This window comes from Symphalangus syndactylus, chromosome 6, assembly GCF_028878055.3.
Source record: "Symphalangus syndactylus isolate Jambi chromosome 6, NHGRI_mSymSyn1-v2.1_pri, whole genome shotgun sequence".
In the NCBI taxonomy this organism is placed as follows: Eukaryota; Metazoa; Chordata; class Mammalia; order Primates; family Hylobatidae; genus Symphalangus; species Symphalangus syndactylus.
Genome location: NC_072428.2, coordinates 46,315,731 through 46,334,072, shown reverse-complemented (window position 1 = coordinate 46,334,072; position 18,342 = coordinate 46,315,731). Strand labels below are relative to the sequence as shown.

At 38.1% G+C, this 18,342-nt stretch overlaps 1 protein-coding gene and 1 pseudogene across 6 annotated transcripts in view; both read right to left on the bottom strand.

The window, feature by feature from the left end:
* The window catches only part of SBF2 (SET binding factor 2), a 546,228-nt gene that overhangs the window by 176,566 nt on the left and 351,320 nt on the right, over positions 1–18,342 (bottom strand). For all 6 annotated transcript variants that reach the window (XM_055282428.2, XM_055282429.2, XM_055282430.2 and 3 more), the window contains 2 exons: positions 17,939–18,048; positions 16,119–16,268 (listed from right to left, as the gene is read on the bottom strand). In XM_055282428.2, the coding sequence (XP_055138403.1) occupies positions 16,119–16,268; positions 17,939–18,048 (260 nt within the window). The remainder of the gene's footprint in view (positions 1–16,118; positions 16,269–17,938; positions 18,049–18,342) is intronic.
* LOC129484420 (glutamine synthetase-like) lies at positions 10,273–16,030 on the bottom strand (annotated as a pseudogene).

The following is an 18,342-nucleotide window of genomic DNA, read 5'->3' as shown; positions in this document are numbered from 1 at the left end:
ACTCTCTTCAAAGCTGTCAGACAGGGACATTTAAGTCTGCAGAGGTTACTGCTGTCTTTTTATTTGTCTGTGCCCTGCCCCCAGAGGGGAGCCTACAGAGGCAGGCAGGCCTCCTTGAGCTGTGGTGGACTCCACCCAGTTCGAGCTTCCTAGCTGCTTTGTTTACCTAATCCAGCCTGGGCAATGGCAGGCACCCCTCCCCCAGCCTCGCTGCTGCCTTGCAGTTTAATCTCAGAGTGCTGTGCTAGCAATCAGCAAGACTCCGTGGGTGTAGGACCCTCTGAGCCAGATGCGGGATATAATCTCCTGGTGTGCCATTTTTTAAGCCCATCGGAAAAGCACAGTATTAGGGTAGGGTGACCCGATTTTCCAGGTGCCATCTGTCACCCCTTTCTTTGACTAGGAAAGGGAACTCCCTGACCCCTTGCGCTTCCCGAGTGAGGCAATGTCTTGCCCTGCTTCGGCACACGCACAGTGTGCTGCACCCACTGTCCTGCGCCCACTGTCTGGTACTCCCTAGTGAGATGAACCTGGTACCTCAGATGGAAATGCAGAAATCACTTGCCTTCTGCGTCGCTCACGCTGGGAGCTGTAGACCGGAGCTGTTCTTGTTCGTTTTCTTTTTTTTTTTTTTTTTTTTGAGATGGAGTCTCGCTCTGTCGCCCAGGCTGGAGTGCAGTGGCGCGATCTCGGCTCACTGCAAGCTCCGCCTCCCGGATTCACGCCATTCTCCTGCCTCAGCCTCTCCGAATAGCTGGGACTACAGGCGCCCGCCACCACGCCCGGCTAATTTTTTGTATTTTTAGTAGAGACGGGGTTTCACCGTGGTCTCGATCTCCTGACCTCGTGATCCGCCTGCCTCGGCCTCCCAAAGTGCTGGGATTACAAGCGTGAGCCACCGCGCCCGGCCTCCGGAGCTGTTCTTATTTGGCCATCTTGGCTCTTTTTTTTTTTTTTGAGATGGAGTTTCACTTTTGTTGCCCAGGCTGGAGTGCAGTGGTGCGATCTTGGCTCATGGCAAACTCTGCCTCCCAGGTTCAAGCGGTTCTCCTGCTTCAGCCTCCCGAGTAGCTGGGATTACAGGCATGCACCACCATGCCTGGCTAATTTTGTATTTTTAATAGAGATGGAGTTTCTCCATGTTGGTAAGGCTGGTCTCGAACTTCCGACCTCAGGTGATCCGCTCGCCTTGGCCTCCCAAAGTGCTGGGATTACAGGCTTGAGCCACTGCACCCAGCCTATATTTCTATTAACAAACACTTATATATGTATAACAAACACTTAATACAATTTGATATAACTAGGTAAGATACTATTTTAAATTCTACTTGCAAAAGCAATTATCCAGAATATTTGGAAATTACCGCGGGTCTTTTCTATACACTTAGACAGATATAACTGGGATAAGTATAATAAAGACTTGCAGAAAATAAAGAGTGTTACTTAATTTCCTAATCTGTAACAAAAGTTGTTTTAAGAGAAATGAAACTTAAGGATTGGAATCTAGAATTAGTTATTTGATCTAATTAGATTGAAAAGCATTGGTAAGTTTTTTGCCAGCAGTTAATGAGAAACTGGTAGTCCATGGCATGCAATGGCAAAACAATTAATTAAATAAATTATCACCTATGGACAACTATAATCAAGTGCCTATAGATAAGCAAATAGTTACTGCCATAAAATATTTTAGTTCAAATAAGAACAATGGAGTTAGTCCATTGTTTTAAAGTGTGCTAGAGAATTTGGAGAAAGATCACAATAAGCTCAGGCTTTAGATTCCTATCACAAGTTTCAGGTCAGGGAACAGAAAAATGTCTATGACCGCTCTAAAAGATAAATCAAGTAAGATATAGCAGCTGCAGTGTTGAGATGTCTAAATATAATATACAAAGTCTAATGTTTTAGCTGACTCAGCTAACAAGACACACTGAGTTCACAACCTCACAGGTCTTTTAGGTTAAATTAGATGCTGACAGGGAAGAAGAGTGTGGTGACTATGTACTGTCAATTTAGCTAAGCTGGTACTACATTACCTCTAGTTCCTTTCTCTGTATGGTGCTGTTAGTGTCACTTTGTGATTGGAAGGTGGAAGTGAAGCGGCATCTATGCTTACGCTTAGAGGTCAATGTAGGGTCAGGTACTCTTGCAGCTTGCTCATACTGTCACTAACCAAAAAGATGCTCAACATCACTCCCATTAGGGAGATGCAAATCAAAACCACAATGTGATATCCGGTTCACATACATTAGGATGGCTACTATTAGAAAAAAAAAAAAATCAAGCGTTGGTGAGGATATGGAGAAACTGAAACCCTTGTGCTGGTGGGAATGTAAAATGATGCAACTACTATGCAAAACAGTATGACAGTTCCTCAAAAAATTAAAAGGAGAATTACCATAAGATCCAGCAATTCTACTTTTGGCTGTATACTCAGAATAACTGAAAGCAGGAGCTTGAAGAGACGTTTGCATACTCATGTTCATAGCAGCATTATTTACAATAAGCAAAAGGTGACAGCAACCCAAAGTGTCCACTGACAGATGAACGGGTAAACAAAACGTGGTATATACATACAATGAAATATTATTTAGCCTTAAAAAGGAAGGGAATTCTGACATATGCTACAACATTATGTTAAATCAGTCAGTCACAAAAGAACAAATACTGTATGATTTCATTTATATTAAGTACTTAGGGTAGCCAAATTCATAGACACACAAGGTAGCATGGTGGTTGCCAGGAGCTGGGGGCAGGGGGAAATGGGAGTTATCATTTAATAGATAGGAAGTTTCAGTTTGGGAAGATGGAAAAAGTTATGGAGATGTATGGTGGTGACATTTGCACAACAATAAATATACTTAATGCCATTAAGCTGTATACTTAAGAATAGTTAAAATAGTAAGTTTAATGTTATCTATATTTAACCACAGTTTTTAAAAATCCAACTAGAGTTCACAGATTCTTTAAGCACTTCTGTACTTTCTGAAATAAAAAGATGTTCAAGCCCTTCTTATATTTTCCTTGCCCTACTCCTGCTGCTAGCCATTTCTTCAAGAATTCCTAGTTCCTTTTAGTAGACTCGTATTTAGAAACCAAGATCTGGACACTAGACGTGCTCATTGCTATAGGGTGTCTCTGTTGCCAGACTCTCTCAGAACAGAGCCAGGAAATATATGTATGCATTCCTAATTCCTCCCCTCATATACACAGACATATACCCACATTTCCACCTGTTATTTTAGTATTTATAAAAAGATAAGCATCATTAGCTTAAATTCACCCAAAACCATATGATTCATTCTAGCTTTCTCCTTTTCCATATTTGTACTCACTTCTCTATCTGTGAAAAACTTGCCTACCATTACCCTCAATAGATTTACTTATTTGCTTTGTCTTTTGAGGATAAACAATATCCTGACTTCACTAGGCCACCTATACTACCTCATTTAAACTCAATGTTTATAAGTCCCAGCTACTATTTGGCTGCCATTACTTCTCTCCCTGAGCCTGTTTAATGGTGCCTGGACAAGGAAAGAAAGAAGGAAAGAAGGGAGGGAAGCAGAAAGGAAAGGCGGGAGAAAAGAAGAAGGAATGGGAGGGGGAAAGGAAAGGTAGAAAGCACAATTTCTAAAAAATTTTACTTTTTAGTTGTTTTTTGCTGATGAAAATAAATGCTATTGATTTTTATAGGCTAATCTTATATTTGAAAACCTAACTGAATCATCTTATTAGTAAAAATAGTTTGTTCTATCTGATACATTTTCTAGGTAGAGGATCAGAAATCTGATTTTCTATCTAAAAATAATGACAGCTACTGACACACTAATAACATTGTTAATAGTGTAATAGTAAGCATCTTTGTCTTGCTCTAATTTTAAAGGAATGCATATAAAGTTTCTTCATTAACTACAAGGGTTGCTGTAGGTTTTACCAAACATGGAAGCTCTTTTCTAATAATAGCTTCTAAGAACTTTTAAATAAATAGTATTAAACTTTATTAAACGCCTTTTCTTAACTGACTGAGAAAATCATAATTCCTTTCCTTTAATCTATTAATGGGGTGCATTACACTGAAAGAATCCTAGGTTAAACTCTACTATATTATGACGTTTTACTTTTTTAATGCACTACTGGATTAGATTAGCCAATATTTTTCTTAAGAGTTCTGCACTTACATTCATAAGAAAAAGGGGCTTTTTTCCCTTTCTTTATATTGTATCTATCTGATTTTGGAATCAGATTTACTTGAGAGTCACGTTTTATTAAAAACATAATGCTGACTGACAAAAGACATAAACAGAATGAAATACATAATACACCATTTACACAAATTAAAATACACGTGTACTAAACAATATACATTTTTCAAGGACACCTGCATAGAAAATATATTGAACATATTAAAATATCCACAATGTATACATACTTCAAAACATCATGTTGCACATGATAAATATACAACTTTATCTGTCAGTTTAAAAAGCACACTTAAATGCTTGAGGGAGACTAGGAGCATAATGCTGACAAAAATGAACAAATAAATAAAAGAAGGAAGGGACCTTGCAGGGACCAAAGATGATAATGTGTTATGAACTGGAGAACCAGGAATGCTTCTCGTAAGCAGGGATTAAAAAAAAAGAGTCCTGAGATCATGAAATTCAGAGAAGGAGACACTTTAGAGGGCATTTAGTCCAACCTCCCTGACAATGTAGAAATCCTTTACAGCTTTCCTGACAAATGACTATAAGAGTGTTTGATGGCACACTGTATGAGATGGGGATGGCATTTCTACAAAGCTGCCCATTTCACTGTTGAAAAGTTTCAAATGTTAGCTCTGATCTCCCTCTTCCCAAACTTAACAAATCAGAACATCTGATGATGGGACCCAGAAATGAACATGAAAAGTTTTAAAAATGACTACTCCAGATAACAGGACACTGATATTTCAACTCTAGGTATATATCAAATTTACTTGTGGGACATTAAAAAAATACAGATGTGTAAGCTTCAGCTATGGTGATTGTGACTTGGCAGTATGAACATTTGCACTTTAAATATATCAATGACACTACTGTCCACTGGCACAATATTGACCAGCTGTATGTAAACTTTAAGTTTACTTTCAAGCTAGGTCATGAATTATCAACATGTCCGTCAACATTCTCTAACCTAGAGATGACTGTGCACAAAGACATAAAGGTGAATAGAGCTTGGCTCGGGTTGATGATTAGATTATAGCCAAGAAAGGGGCAAAAGCTACTGGCCTGTGAAGGGACAGAAACTCAGTACAGGGACTAAAATTCTAACCAGATGAGGTAAGCAGCTACTTACAATACCTTCATTTATTAATTCATCAAATTTTTAGTGAGAGACTACTCCATGCCAGACAAAATGGGAAATACAGATGTCAACAGGCAATATCATTATATGTGGTAAGTGCTACTGCAGGATCATGGTGGATAGCATAGGGGAAGTACAAGATGAAGTAGAGGCACAGAGTGGCTACCAATCCAGGCTTCATGGGCTGAGGAAGGCTTCCAGAAAGAAATGACATCCAAGCTGAAATTAAAGGATGAGTAGGAGTTGGCCAAGGGAAAGGAAAGATTGAGGGAGCAGGGAGGAGAAAGGAAAGGGGGAAGAAACAGTGTTCCAAACAAAGGCAATAGATGTGTAAGGCCTGGGGACTGACAGCAGTGAACGATGAGACTGTAGATATAGACAGGGGCCAAGATAAGATCAGAATTTACTATGAAGGCAAAGGATTTTAAGTTGTGAAGTGACAAGATACAACTTGAAATATATGAGTATCACTTTGGTGAAATGGAGAACAGTTATGTTATAGAAATGGGTCAGGATGGAGGTAGAGTAACCAGTTAAGAAGTTGGTGCAGTAGCAGAATAATTTAGGAGATGAATTTAGGCTTGAGATTTGGAAGGCAGAAGCAAGAGATGGTAATGCAGATGAGTAAGACTGCCTAGGGAGAATTTTAGACTGAGAAAAGATCTAAAGATGGATCTAAAGAGGCAAATGAAAATACCAGATTTTTCATTTAGAATTCATCGCTTTAATTTACTAGTTGTGTGATTTCAAAAATGTACTTAATTTCTGTACTTAATTTCTTTAAGTCTATTTCCAGAGGGCAACCATGATTGTGGCTTACCAGTTTCACGGACAAATAAAAGCTGAGATTATCTGAGGCAGTACAGAATGATACAGGCACCCAAGAAGGAAGAGGTTATAAATGCTGACTGGATGGTTCTTTTACAATAAAAAATGGAAAATGAAAGAAGACTGGGGGAACAATGGTGGGGAGCAGCAACTGACTTTGTTTGATGGTCCCTTCTGTTCAGGTCATTCCCTGAAAGGAGAAGTAAACCAAAGAATGACAAAAGAAAATAATGTCCACATGGATGAAGCTTGTTGAGTGACAGCTTCATTATAGTATGCCCTGGGAGAGCTGTTCTACTGAAAAACGTCAACCTCCACATCCTTAATAAAGTATTTTTCTCTTTGGCTGGTCACATTTCTCAGAGAACAGTTTTACAATCTCTTGCCTGGAGGGTAGGCTGCCAGAGTTCTGGAAGCTAAAGGGGGAAAGCCCACTGGCATTCTCAATATTTGGCATTCACATAACCTCCTTGTTTGCAGCAAGACAGAATTTCCCTCAACCAGACCTAGTATCTTCCAGGCCAATGACAGCCTCTCTCTCATAAAAATAAATACATAAACAAACAAACAAACAAACAAATATCTAATCTTCTGCCATGGTAAAGAAGAGGCAGCTGGTTGTTTATACGGAATTAAAAAAGGAACTGGGAGGGGAATCCAACAGAATCTTAAGCAGCTTTCAACCAATCCTCTATTTTTATGTTTTAGCCTCACCTTGTCCTTCTGCACGCAGAGATACATGATGTTACTAATTCCTGAGCCTTTTGGGGTTTTGTAAACTGGGCTGCTTCAAGACTTTTCCCGCTGCTACTTGGGAAAAGGCTTTCTTGGGTCTGCTAAGTAAAGATCACTCATTTATCAGCTTTCTAGTTTCTAAGATGTTGCTGTTGTCTCCTGTTTTGCCTGTGGGTTTATGTATTTTTTTAAAGTGGTTTACTTTTGTTTTAATGGGGTTTTGGGTGGTAGCAGAGATTAATGTACATACGCAATCTGCTTACTTTAACCATAGGTTACTCCATCTACTGTTCTCATCTCTTCTCCAACCACATTTCTACACTATCCTCACTAATATGGAAATATTCTTCAGTTTTCAAAAACACAGGCTCTTTCCTGTATATCAAAACCACAATATGACATCACCCTATTCCTGCAAGAACGGCCATAATAAAAAAATAATAGATGTTGGTGTGGATGCAGTGAACAGGGAACACTTCTACACTGCTGGTGGGAATGTAAGCTAGTACAACCACTGTGGAAAACAGTGTGGAGATTCCTTCAAGAAGTAAAAGTAGAACTACCATTTGATCCAGTAATGTATCTACCCAGAGGAAAAGAAGTCATACCAAAAAGATTCTTGCCCATGCATGTTTCTAGCAGCACAATTTGCAATTGCAAAAACGCAGAGCCAACCCAAATGCCCATCAATCAATGAGTGGATAAAGAAACTGTGGCATATTGGGTTGGGCACGGTGGCTCACGCCTGTAATCCCAGCACTTTGGGAGGCTGAGACAGGTGGATCACAAGGTCAGGAGTTCAAGACCAGCCTGGCCAAGATGGTGAAACTCCATCTCTACTAAAAATACAAAGATTAGCCAGGCGTGGTGGCGTGCACCTGTAATCCCAGCTACTTGGGAGGCTGAGGTAGAGAATTGCTTAAACCTGGGAGGCAGAGGTTGCAGTGAGCCGAGATCGCGCCACTGCATTCCAGCCTGGGCGATAGAGCGAGACTCAAAAGAAAGGAAAAAGAAAAAAAAGAAACCGTGGCAGATATATATGATGGAATACTACTCAGCCATAAAAAGGAATGAATTAATGGTATTCACGGCAACCTGGATGATACTGGAGAGTATTATTCTAAGTGAATAAGGATTACTTTATTCTTTTTCCAGTGTTCCAGCTTGACGCAAAACTTTCCGGTTCAACCAGATGGCCAAGACTTATAGAGGCCAAGGGTGTACTCACAAATCTGACTGTCCCAACTGCTAACTGCTCAGGGCTTCGTTTTCTCTATTTGTCCTTTTCTTCAGAGTATAAAGAGGTATACATTAGAGATTTTCTTTTCTTCTTAGGAGAAACAATGTACCAAAATAATGGTTTATATTTGTTTGCAATTTTTTGAGATCTATTTCTATATGTTAGTGAGAAGATTCCTCATAGTATATGCAATTTAACATAATGCTGGACATAGAAGACTTCACTGGGTTTTAAAATTATAATTTATTTTTAAAAGATCTTAGCTAGGATGCAGACACATAAAAAGCTTTAATTGTATATTTGACAAAATAAAAAGTTAAGGCCATGATATTGTTGGAGAGATTTTTAGTAATCTCAGTTTCAAAAAATACCAAAATATGGCCAGTTCTTTGAAATGAAATGATAGGTAGGAATAGTCTATAACCTCTATGAAACAGTGCTGTAAAAAATTACATTGGCATTGAAATAACCTGATAAACAGCCTTTTGGCAGTACTCATGTTCCATTTAATTTTCCTTTGTGGACAGTAAAGACAGAAGAATAACTTCTAGGTCATGAAAAGTAAAAATTACCAAAGTTTTTGAATCACTACCTAAAAATTAGTTCATTTAGTTAATGTTTCTTTCTTAAAACATCAACACAGATGTTTGGCCACTCTGCCTTGAAACTCTATGCTTTTGTAAAAAAATGTTCAGGATGTCATGTTAAATCCCTGTTGATAAGTATGTTGTTGCATCAAGAATATAAATACTAACAAATCCCAAGCGGGTGACACATTAAACAAATAATACATTAAAGTAAGAACATCACATGTAAGCCCATTCATTACTGCGAAGGGCCTCTATATAACGTTCAACAACAGCATGTGCTTGATGAAACACAGGATCTCTTTTTATGTATACATGAAATAGTGAATTATAAAATATTAAGTGTCCCTCAATCCAAATGTATTTGTTTTTTTTTCAAACAACTCCTGAGTAAATCAACTGTATTTGAAAGCTGCAAAAAAAAAAAAAAAACTCCATGTCTTTTTGTTCCTAGAAATATGGTTATTCAAATGAAAAATATTTGTAGCCTAAGGGTATCTGCTATTCTATAAGTGCCATAATTTGCAAATTCTAACATTAAGTTTACAGAAAGCCTTAACAGTTAGTTCTTCAGCTAATAAACAGCACAGAAAGTACTAATAGCGAAAAACTCCAAAATGGTTTTTGTAATTTTAATACCAATTATTGGGGAATCAGGAAATTACCTGACTTTAGGACTTCTAGAGACCTTAATCTGTTAATTATATTCCTTTATCCTCTATAATAATGGTAACAAAGTAACTGTAATAAAGTAACAAAAGACAGGGCCTTTTTTTTTAGGGCAAGTTCTTCTCATAGGATGCTAAAATTTCCTTTCTAAAAAACTGAGGACTTTTTTCAAATTATAAAAGTAATACATGATTGTTATGTATCTTATATAATGTAGTTATATGTGTATGTTTCAAGCAGAGAAGGGTTTAAAATGGAAATCAAAACTCTTCTAATCCACATCCCAGAGTTAATCATTGGTATCTCTCTTATCAGGATAATCTTAACAGGGTTTAGTGTAAATATCCTTCCAGATTTTTACTATCATATACATACATACATACATACATATAATTTTAGGTCAAAAATAGATTCATATCTGCTTTATGTAACTTCCCTTTTGCCTACTTAGCAATATATAAGAAATTTTTCCGTATCAGTACATATATAGATCTACTTGTTTCTATTTAGTAGCTGAACAGTGTTCTAAAGAAGAGTTGCACCATATTTAATCACTAGCCAAACGGTAGGCATTTAGGTTGTTTTTGATTTTTGCCATTATAAAGTATTATATCTATTGTCTCATAAAGAATGTATATCCAGTAAAATCCAGTAAAAGTGAATCATCCCCTAACTTGTCAATTAACTTATACAATCTACAAAATGTTTGAAGTGAGTTTGAGAAGATAAATATGCCCTGTAAAAAATCTAACAGCAGTCAGTACCTTAAGACATAAAATATGCATAAGCTATAAGGTTATGAAGAATGAGGTAATTTTCTTAAATATTTTGTTTCTTATTACCTTAGTTAAAAAAAAATACTTTTACCACATATGTTTGTATCATTAGATTAAATATCCTTAAATAGTATATAACATGCACTTGAATTTTGTAAAGTGGAACCATATTATAGTTGAATTGTCCTTTTTTTTCTCCTTTTTATTTTTCTGTAACTCATGACAGTGCTGAATTGTCTTTTTATTTTTGTACAGAATTATCTCCTTTAAGATTCATCTACATTATCCCCTGTAACTGCAGTTCATTTATTTTCTCTGATATATACTATTCTAGTGTAAGAAGATATAAGTTACCCATTCTAGTGTTGGTTGGCATATGAGTCGTTTCAAGTTTTCTGCTATTTTGAACAATCTTGCCATTAACATTTTTGTACATGTCTCTTGATGTATGTGGGCAAGAGCTCCTCTAGGAATGAAATCACTAGGTGATAGAGTACGCTTCATATGCAGCTTTATAAGATAATGACAAATAATCTTATTTCTCAGATCTTATTAAATTTTCTAAAGTAGCTATACCAACTTACACATTCACTAGCAGAGTTTATACACTCTATTTGTTCCATACATTTGTTTGATAATTATCAGACTTTTTAATTCTTGCCAAATAGTGAGTGTAAAAGGCTCTCCTTATAGTTTTAATTTGCATTTCTTTAATTATTGACACAGATCATCTTGTTATATACTTATCATCCAAGTGGGTTTCCTTAAATCTTTTTTTTTTTTTTTTGGAGATCTTATGTTAGGCTGATTTATAAGTGCTGCTCTGGGCAGTTACACAATTTGTTTATAGTAAGTTGTTTGACTTTGAGCATACTGTACATGGCGATTAGAAGTCATCATGGCAAGAGAAAACCACAGCTGGCCCCCTGAAGCAAACACAAAAACCAGAGAATGATAGGGGAAATGTAGAGATAAAGGTGGGGTTTGTTTCTTATTACAAAAGAAAAAAATAACTCCTCAGTAGTCTTAACAAAAGAATGGAATATTTCACACCGGGAGAAAAGACACTGGGATACAAAATTTCAAGTGTTTTGACTCTAGCCTTGTCCCCATATCCTCCAAAAGCAGAGGTAGAAGGAGACAGTTAAAGCAAACAAGCAATTCTGTAAAAATTACTTAGAAACTCTACAGATTTGATTAAAATCTAAACTTCTATTTTGTTTTTTAAAAATTTAATATATCAAAAGTCCTGCTTTAGTGACATGTTATTCTCACCAGAAAATAACCCCAATATTCCCTCTGTCAGTAACATGCTCAAGTTGACCAGCTAACTCTTACCTCTAAACCCATGTGGACAAGTATATGTCTTTTAAACCAAAGCCATGGGAATCAAGTGACTGCTAGTAACATGTCATCTGTTAACTGACCAGTATTTGTCTTCTCCAGAGGGTGGGCAGGGCACAGAAACCCTAGAGTGGTCATGAGGGACTAACCGCAAATCAACAACTTTCCAAGCACCACTTCCCTCACTCCTTACTCAAAAGGGGCTACTTGATTTCTGTCTAGACTATTTGCTTCAAATTTGGTACCCCGTGACCTGTATGTTGTTTTTCCCTTAGCAAAACACACATAAGCCACAAAACTATATATATATATATATATATATATATATATAATCTTTTTGTTTTTACTTTTTTTTTTTTTTTTGAGACAGAGTCTTGCTCTGTCGCCCAGGCTGGAGTGCAGTGGCGTGATCTCGGCTCACTGCAACCTCCACCTCCCGGGTTCAAGCGATTCTCCTGCCTCAGCCTCCCAAGTTGCCGGGACTACAGACGCCTGCCACCATGCCTGGCTAATTTTTTGTATTTTTAGTAGAGTCAGGGTTTTGCCATGTTGGCCAGGATGGTCTCAATCTCCTGACCTCGTGATCCACCTGCCTTGGCCTCCCAAAGTGCTGGGATTACAGGCGTGAGCCACCGCACCCGACCCTTGTTTTTACATTCAAATATAAAAATACTACTCTGTTTTGTGTGATAAATAGAGGACCAAGCAAAAAGAACCTTTTCTTCTTTTAAGGTAGGGATATCCATCAGTTTATACTGAGCTTTGTGTTCAGAGGAGGGCATTTCACCCCAAGCTAGGCTAGTCCCACACAAGCAGGAGACCAAGGGCATTCTCCTCCCTGATCCCCAACCCCTACCTTCTCTCCTAACCCCTACTTTTAGTAGAAAGTTGGTTATAACCTTTTAAGAAACATTTCTACCACAAAGGGAAATCCTAACCTAACCAGAATAAGTCAGGTCTTCCCCTCTCAGGTACCTCAAAGAAAAAATTCCCCTCCTTCAAACATGCAGTCTGTTCTGATAGCTATGCTTACTGAACAGGCATACCCCATTAAATGGAAGCAGTGGTTATGTTTCACCACCCACCTCCCCACTAATGTACTAAAAAGCTTCAGTGACAGGGAAAAAAAAAGGAGGGTAAAGATGTAAAGAAATTAATAATTTGATCCCTTTATCCCAGCCAAACAAAGAAAGCAAGATTAACTGGGCACAAGGAATTTAAAAAAACCTTCATATTCCATCCTTTCAGTTACAATTAGGACAACTGGGAGAGGGGAAGAGTTGGAGTCGGATGAAGAACTAGGAGGGGCTTGAAAGCTGGAGGTCTAGTTCACTTAGTTTTTGTACTGGAAGGGCTCAACTCTGGTTTGAGAAGACACAGGCAGATGAGGGCTTCTGTCACCGAAAATGGGTCGCAGTCGGCAGAGAGGCAATGATCTTCAATTCAAAGTAACCCTTCTTCTCCTGGCCAACAGTCTGGGGAATGTGTATGCTGACACTATGATGGGCTATACGAGCAGAAAAGTCGTTGATGTTGGAAGCTTCATGGAATCCAATTAGGTGCCAGGCCTGGCACAAATGAGGATGTGGTACTGCTGTCACTTGCTTAATTTCTTGATGGCCTCTTCGATGTACTTCAGACCATTCTCCTCCCGCATGGCCTTGGTGCTAATGTTGGTATGGCGGCCTGCACCATTCCAGTTCCCAGGAATGGGCTTAGGATCAAAGGTTGCTATCACTCCAAAGTCTTCACATACACGATGCAAGATGAAACAGGTCACCCAGAGATGATCTTCCACGCTGATTCCTTTACAGGGTCCGATTTGGAATTCCCACCGGGCAGACATGACCTCAGCATTAGTCCCTGCAATCTTGACTCCAGAATACAAGCAGGCCTGGTAATGAGCCTCCACAATGTCCCTGCCATAGGCTTTGTCTGCTCCCATACTACAGTTAAGATGGACCCTGGGGCTCAGGGAATCCACTGGAAGGCCAACCAAAGGGGTGCCCATCTGTCCCCATGAGGTTATATATTCCTGCTCCATGACAAACCAGGAGTGCTGGTTGCTCACCATGTCCATTATCCGTTTACAGGTGTGCTTCAAATTGGTCTCTGCAGGCTTTCGATTGCACTTGAAAACTTCACAGAACACCAGCTTGTGGAGGTCCTTGTGGAAGGGGTCCCAAAACATGGCAGCAGGCACGAGATACATGTCACTGTTGGAGCCTTCAAAGTACTAGAGCCATCAAAATTTTACTCAGGTAACTCTTCCACACACTTGGGCTCACTTGCAGTGTAGTCTTGCTTCAGTACCATCGATTCAGATACACATGGCCTGGACTTTCTCACCCTGAGGCAGGGACATGTACAACTGCTTGATGCCTCTGCTTAAGTGGGAGCTTGCTAAGGTGGTCATGGTGGAAGGTGTTCTGGGCACTGAGCAGGCGGGTAGGTAAAGGTAGGCTGTGAGAGTGAGGTGAGGAGAGAGGAGGGGAGGCCACTGTGCTGCTCAGAAACTCTGCTCTTCTCCCATTCTCGGCTCTGCCTTTTAAGATACTTAAATCTTTGCTCATTTTCAAGTTAGGTTGTCTTTTTGAAAAAATATTGATTTGTAGGGTGTTTTTCTTTTTTAAAGGGATGGGGTCTTGATAAGTTGTCTAGGCTGGAGTTCAGTGGCTATTCATAGGTGCAATTATAGCGTACTGCAGCCTAACTCCTGGGCTCACGTGATTCTCCTATCTCAGCTACCTGAGTAGCTGGGACTATAGATGCACACCACCATGCCTGGCTTATAGCTCTTGTAATCTGAGCATTAACTTCTCTCTCTGAGGTTTATGTTTTCACTCTCTTTATGGTATCTTTTAATGAACAGAAGTTCTTAATTTTAATGTAGTCAAATGTATCAATCTTTTAACATTGGCACTAGTTGTGACTAGTTTAACAAATCTTTCCCTACCCCAAAGTCATAAGGATATTTCCTGTATTATGTTTGAAAACTTTCAAGCTTTATAGATTAGCTTTTTTTGGCTCTTCATATTTAAGTTTTTAATACATGTGGAAATGATTCTTGTGTGTGGTGGGAAGTATGTATGCATTTTTTGTATCAATGGTATGTTATGTGTACATGTCCCAGCACTATTAATTGAACTGCTCATCTTTTCACTGCTCATCTTTCACTGCTGGTGCCAATTTTGCCATAAATCATGTTTCCATGTATGTGTGCATTTGTTTCTGGGCTTTCTATTTTATTCTGTTGGTCAATTTGTTTATGAGTGTGCCAATTCTACACTGTCTTAAAGAATAATAATAATTATTATTATTCTTTGAGACAGAGTTTCGCTCTTTCACCCAGACTGGAGTGCAGCGGCACGATCTCAGCTCACTGTAACCTCCGCCTTCCGGTTTCAAGTGATTCTCCTGCCTCAGTCTCCTGAGTAGCTGGGATTACAGGTGCCTGCCACCAAGCCTGGCTAATTTTTGTATTTTTAGTAGAGATGGGGTTTCACCATGCTGGCCAGGCTGGTCTCGAACTCCTGACCTTGTGGTCTGCCCACCTCGGCCTCCCAAAGTGGTGGGATTACAGGCATCAGCCACTGCGCCTGGCCAAATAATATAATCTTAAACTAAATTTTTGATACCCAACAAGGTAAATTGCTATGCTTTGTTGTTTTTCTTTAGGAGTATATTGATAATTTTAAGGCTTTTATTCTTCTATTTAAGGTTCTGATAGGAATTGCATTGTCTCTGTAGATTGTTTTGGGGAGAATTGATATCTTTAACATATTAAGTCTTCCATTCCGTGCAAATGGTATATTTTCTCATTTATTTAGGCCTTGTTTCATTCATAAATTTGATTAATTATATCCTATAATTCTTGCTTTCCAATGTACCGATATTTCACATGCATTTATTTACTTTTTCTGGAGTCCCACAGATGATCTTTGAAGTCTTAATATTTAATTACATTTCCACCTTGTGCAAAAGGTTTGAGAAAGGAACTTTATATTACCTCTCAACAGAATGCCAATGTCATAGACTCTCTAACAAGGGAGGCAGGATGAGGAAACAACACTATTAGCTTCTCCTAAATTGTCTTCACTGTTTTGTGGGAAGTTTGCTTCTGAAAGATCATACACATATTTTGAAGCCAAGTGGAAATTTTGTTGTTGTGCTTTACAAACACAAAGCACTTAAATACTTAATTAAGTAATTCACTTATCATTTGGATTATCCACCATTCATTGTCCTCTGCTTGGACAACTGAAAACGGACTGAAAAGGGCTGATGTGACTAGAGACATTAAGTAATACATAACTGAATGCTTTAAAGATGACTTTTCATTTTCAAAGAACTTGCTTATATTACAAAACTAGTAAAATAATCTAGCATTTTCAAAGAGAAGACAAAGAAAGAACAAAAACTCTTAATATTTATGCCAAGTAATAAAAAAGTATTTGACAAAAATGATATAGATACTGACGCTTCATCCTATTAGCTGTGGTAGGCTCAAGAACTGATATATTGGTAATTACAAAATATTCTGGAGAAATGAAAAGTATTCTCAAATAAGAGGAATAATCTGAAAGAACTACAAATTACCTGCAGAGTACAATTCATCATCCTTATTATGTAGTCAAACTGTTGATGGTCTAATATTGCCCGGTTTTGCTGGACATGCAAACCCAATTCATCAGTGAGACACTGTCTCGCTGCCTTTCCTTTAAGGGCTCTGAGTGCAGCAGGAAGGGTCTGAGGACAAGAGAGGTACAAATGACCAAATGGTACCACTGGGGGAAACAATAACTTTCAAACAATCATCCTGAAAATTCAAATGCATCCTGTAATTTATTTAACATAGTTATTAGTAAAATTAAACTCCTAGGGAAGAGGTGATTTATTATTAAGACCAATTATAAAATAGATTTGTGGTTATCATATGTAAACCAGCAAGAAATATAAGATAATTATGTGATAAATTGAAAAACACTTAATTTCACTTTTTTTCTTCAACTTAACAAAATTTTGGTTACCAAATTGACTGTTGCTTCAGATCATGAGTCAAAGCCATAGATATGTAAGACATCTTCTTTCTATAACTAGTCAATTTTCCATAGCAAGAACAGAAAGAAAAATTAAAACAATAAGAAATACAAGTGATTTCATACTTTTAAACTGGTTGGCTGCTTAATCACTATTCAGCTTTAATTTATAACTGAAAAGTTCTACAATCTCTTCTCATTTAAATATCTTACAAAAGGAAAGAAAAAGGACTCAGAGTTGCAAAAATAGGTATCTCTAGGTGTATGCATTAAAACTCTTTTCGTTTTACAACAGGCACATCCATAAAGATGCCTCCTTCAGTTCACCATGTAGGACTTAGTTAATTCACTTCATATATAATAATAATAAGCTTATTTAGCTAAAAAATCAGAACAAAGGAGAAAATAAGAAGTAAGTAGGAGGGCATGATATCACTGAAAGCAGGTATAAGAAATAGGATGCGAAAGTTGAAAGCAAGAGAAGTGAAAGACTCCAACAGTAAGAAAACATAGAAACCAAAAAGCACAAAATGTAAAGAGCACTGGGTCAGTTAGTGTAAAGGTAAACATTTCTACATGCTTTACCAACCCCTGAAAATAGATATTCAGAACTATGACAATGAGTCAGTAAGAAAGGGTTACAGTATGTTCAGCATGTTTCATTGAAGAAGGCAAGAAAACATGCTCTAAGGAGGCACATTTAAGTTCAATATTACAGTTCCTATAATCCATTACATATTCTAACTAGATTCTTTGCAATACATAAAATTATATTAAAATGTTAAGTTTTGGCCAAGCATGTTGGCTCATACATGCAATCCCAGCACTTTGGGAGGCTGAGGTGGCTGGATCACTTGAGGGCAGGAGTTCGAGACCAGTCTGGCCAACATGGTGAAACTCCATCTCTACTAAAAATACAAAAATGAGCCGGGTGCAGTGGTGTGTGCCTGTATTCCCAGCTACTTGGGAGGCTGAGGCAGGAGAATCGCTTGAATCTGGGAGGTAGAGGCTGCAGTGAGCCAAGATCATGCCACAGTACTCCAGCCTGGGTGACAGAGCAAGACTCTGTCTCCAAAAATAAAAATAAAATAAATAAAATGTTAAGTTTCTAAGTAATATGCCAAAATAGTGTTTTGTGAACAATGTTTAAAAGTTTGAGAGAAAAAATTACTACGAATATATTTCTGGTGGTCATATAATTAAGCTTGGCCCAACAGCTTTAAATCTTAGACACTATTCATTTAAAATGATCCAAACAATGAGAGGATACTTTATTAGGAAAAGGGATAGAATTAAAGAAGAGAGAAGCTGGTAACCTCGGCATGTAAATCTGAAAGGGAAATGATAAATGCTTACTTGGGAAAGATGACATTTTATTACCTTTTCAGTTTCCAAAATTTTATTTTCAAATATGAATGAGATACAGTTTCTGACAACTTCTAGTCTCTGTGCACTGTTGAAAACTGTCGTCACCTTGTCCATTATCGAAACTAGTAAAAGAATATAAAGAAAGCACAAATAAATTAAACTCCTTTGGTAATTACAAAAGCAAAGAGACTATTACTTTAAGCCTGTAGGTTGGGCGTGGAGGCTCACGCCCGTAATCCCAGCAATTTTGGGAGGCTGAGGTGGGATGATCCCTTGAGTCCAGAGGTTTGAGACAAGCCTGGGCAACATAGCAAGACCCTTCTCTACAAAAAATACAAAAATTAGCCGGGCATGGTGTCTTGCACTGTAATCCCAGTGACTCGGGAGGCTGAGGTGGGAGGATCACTTGAGCCCAG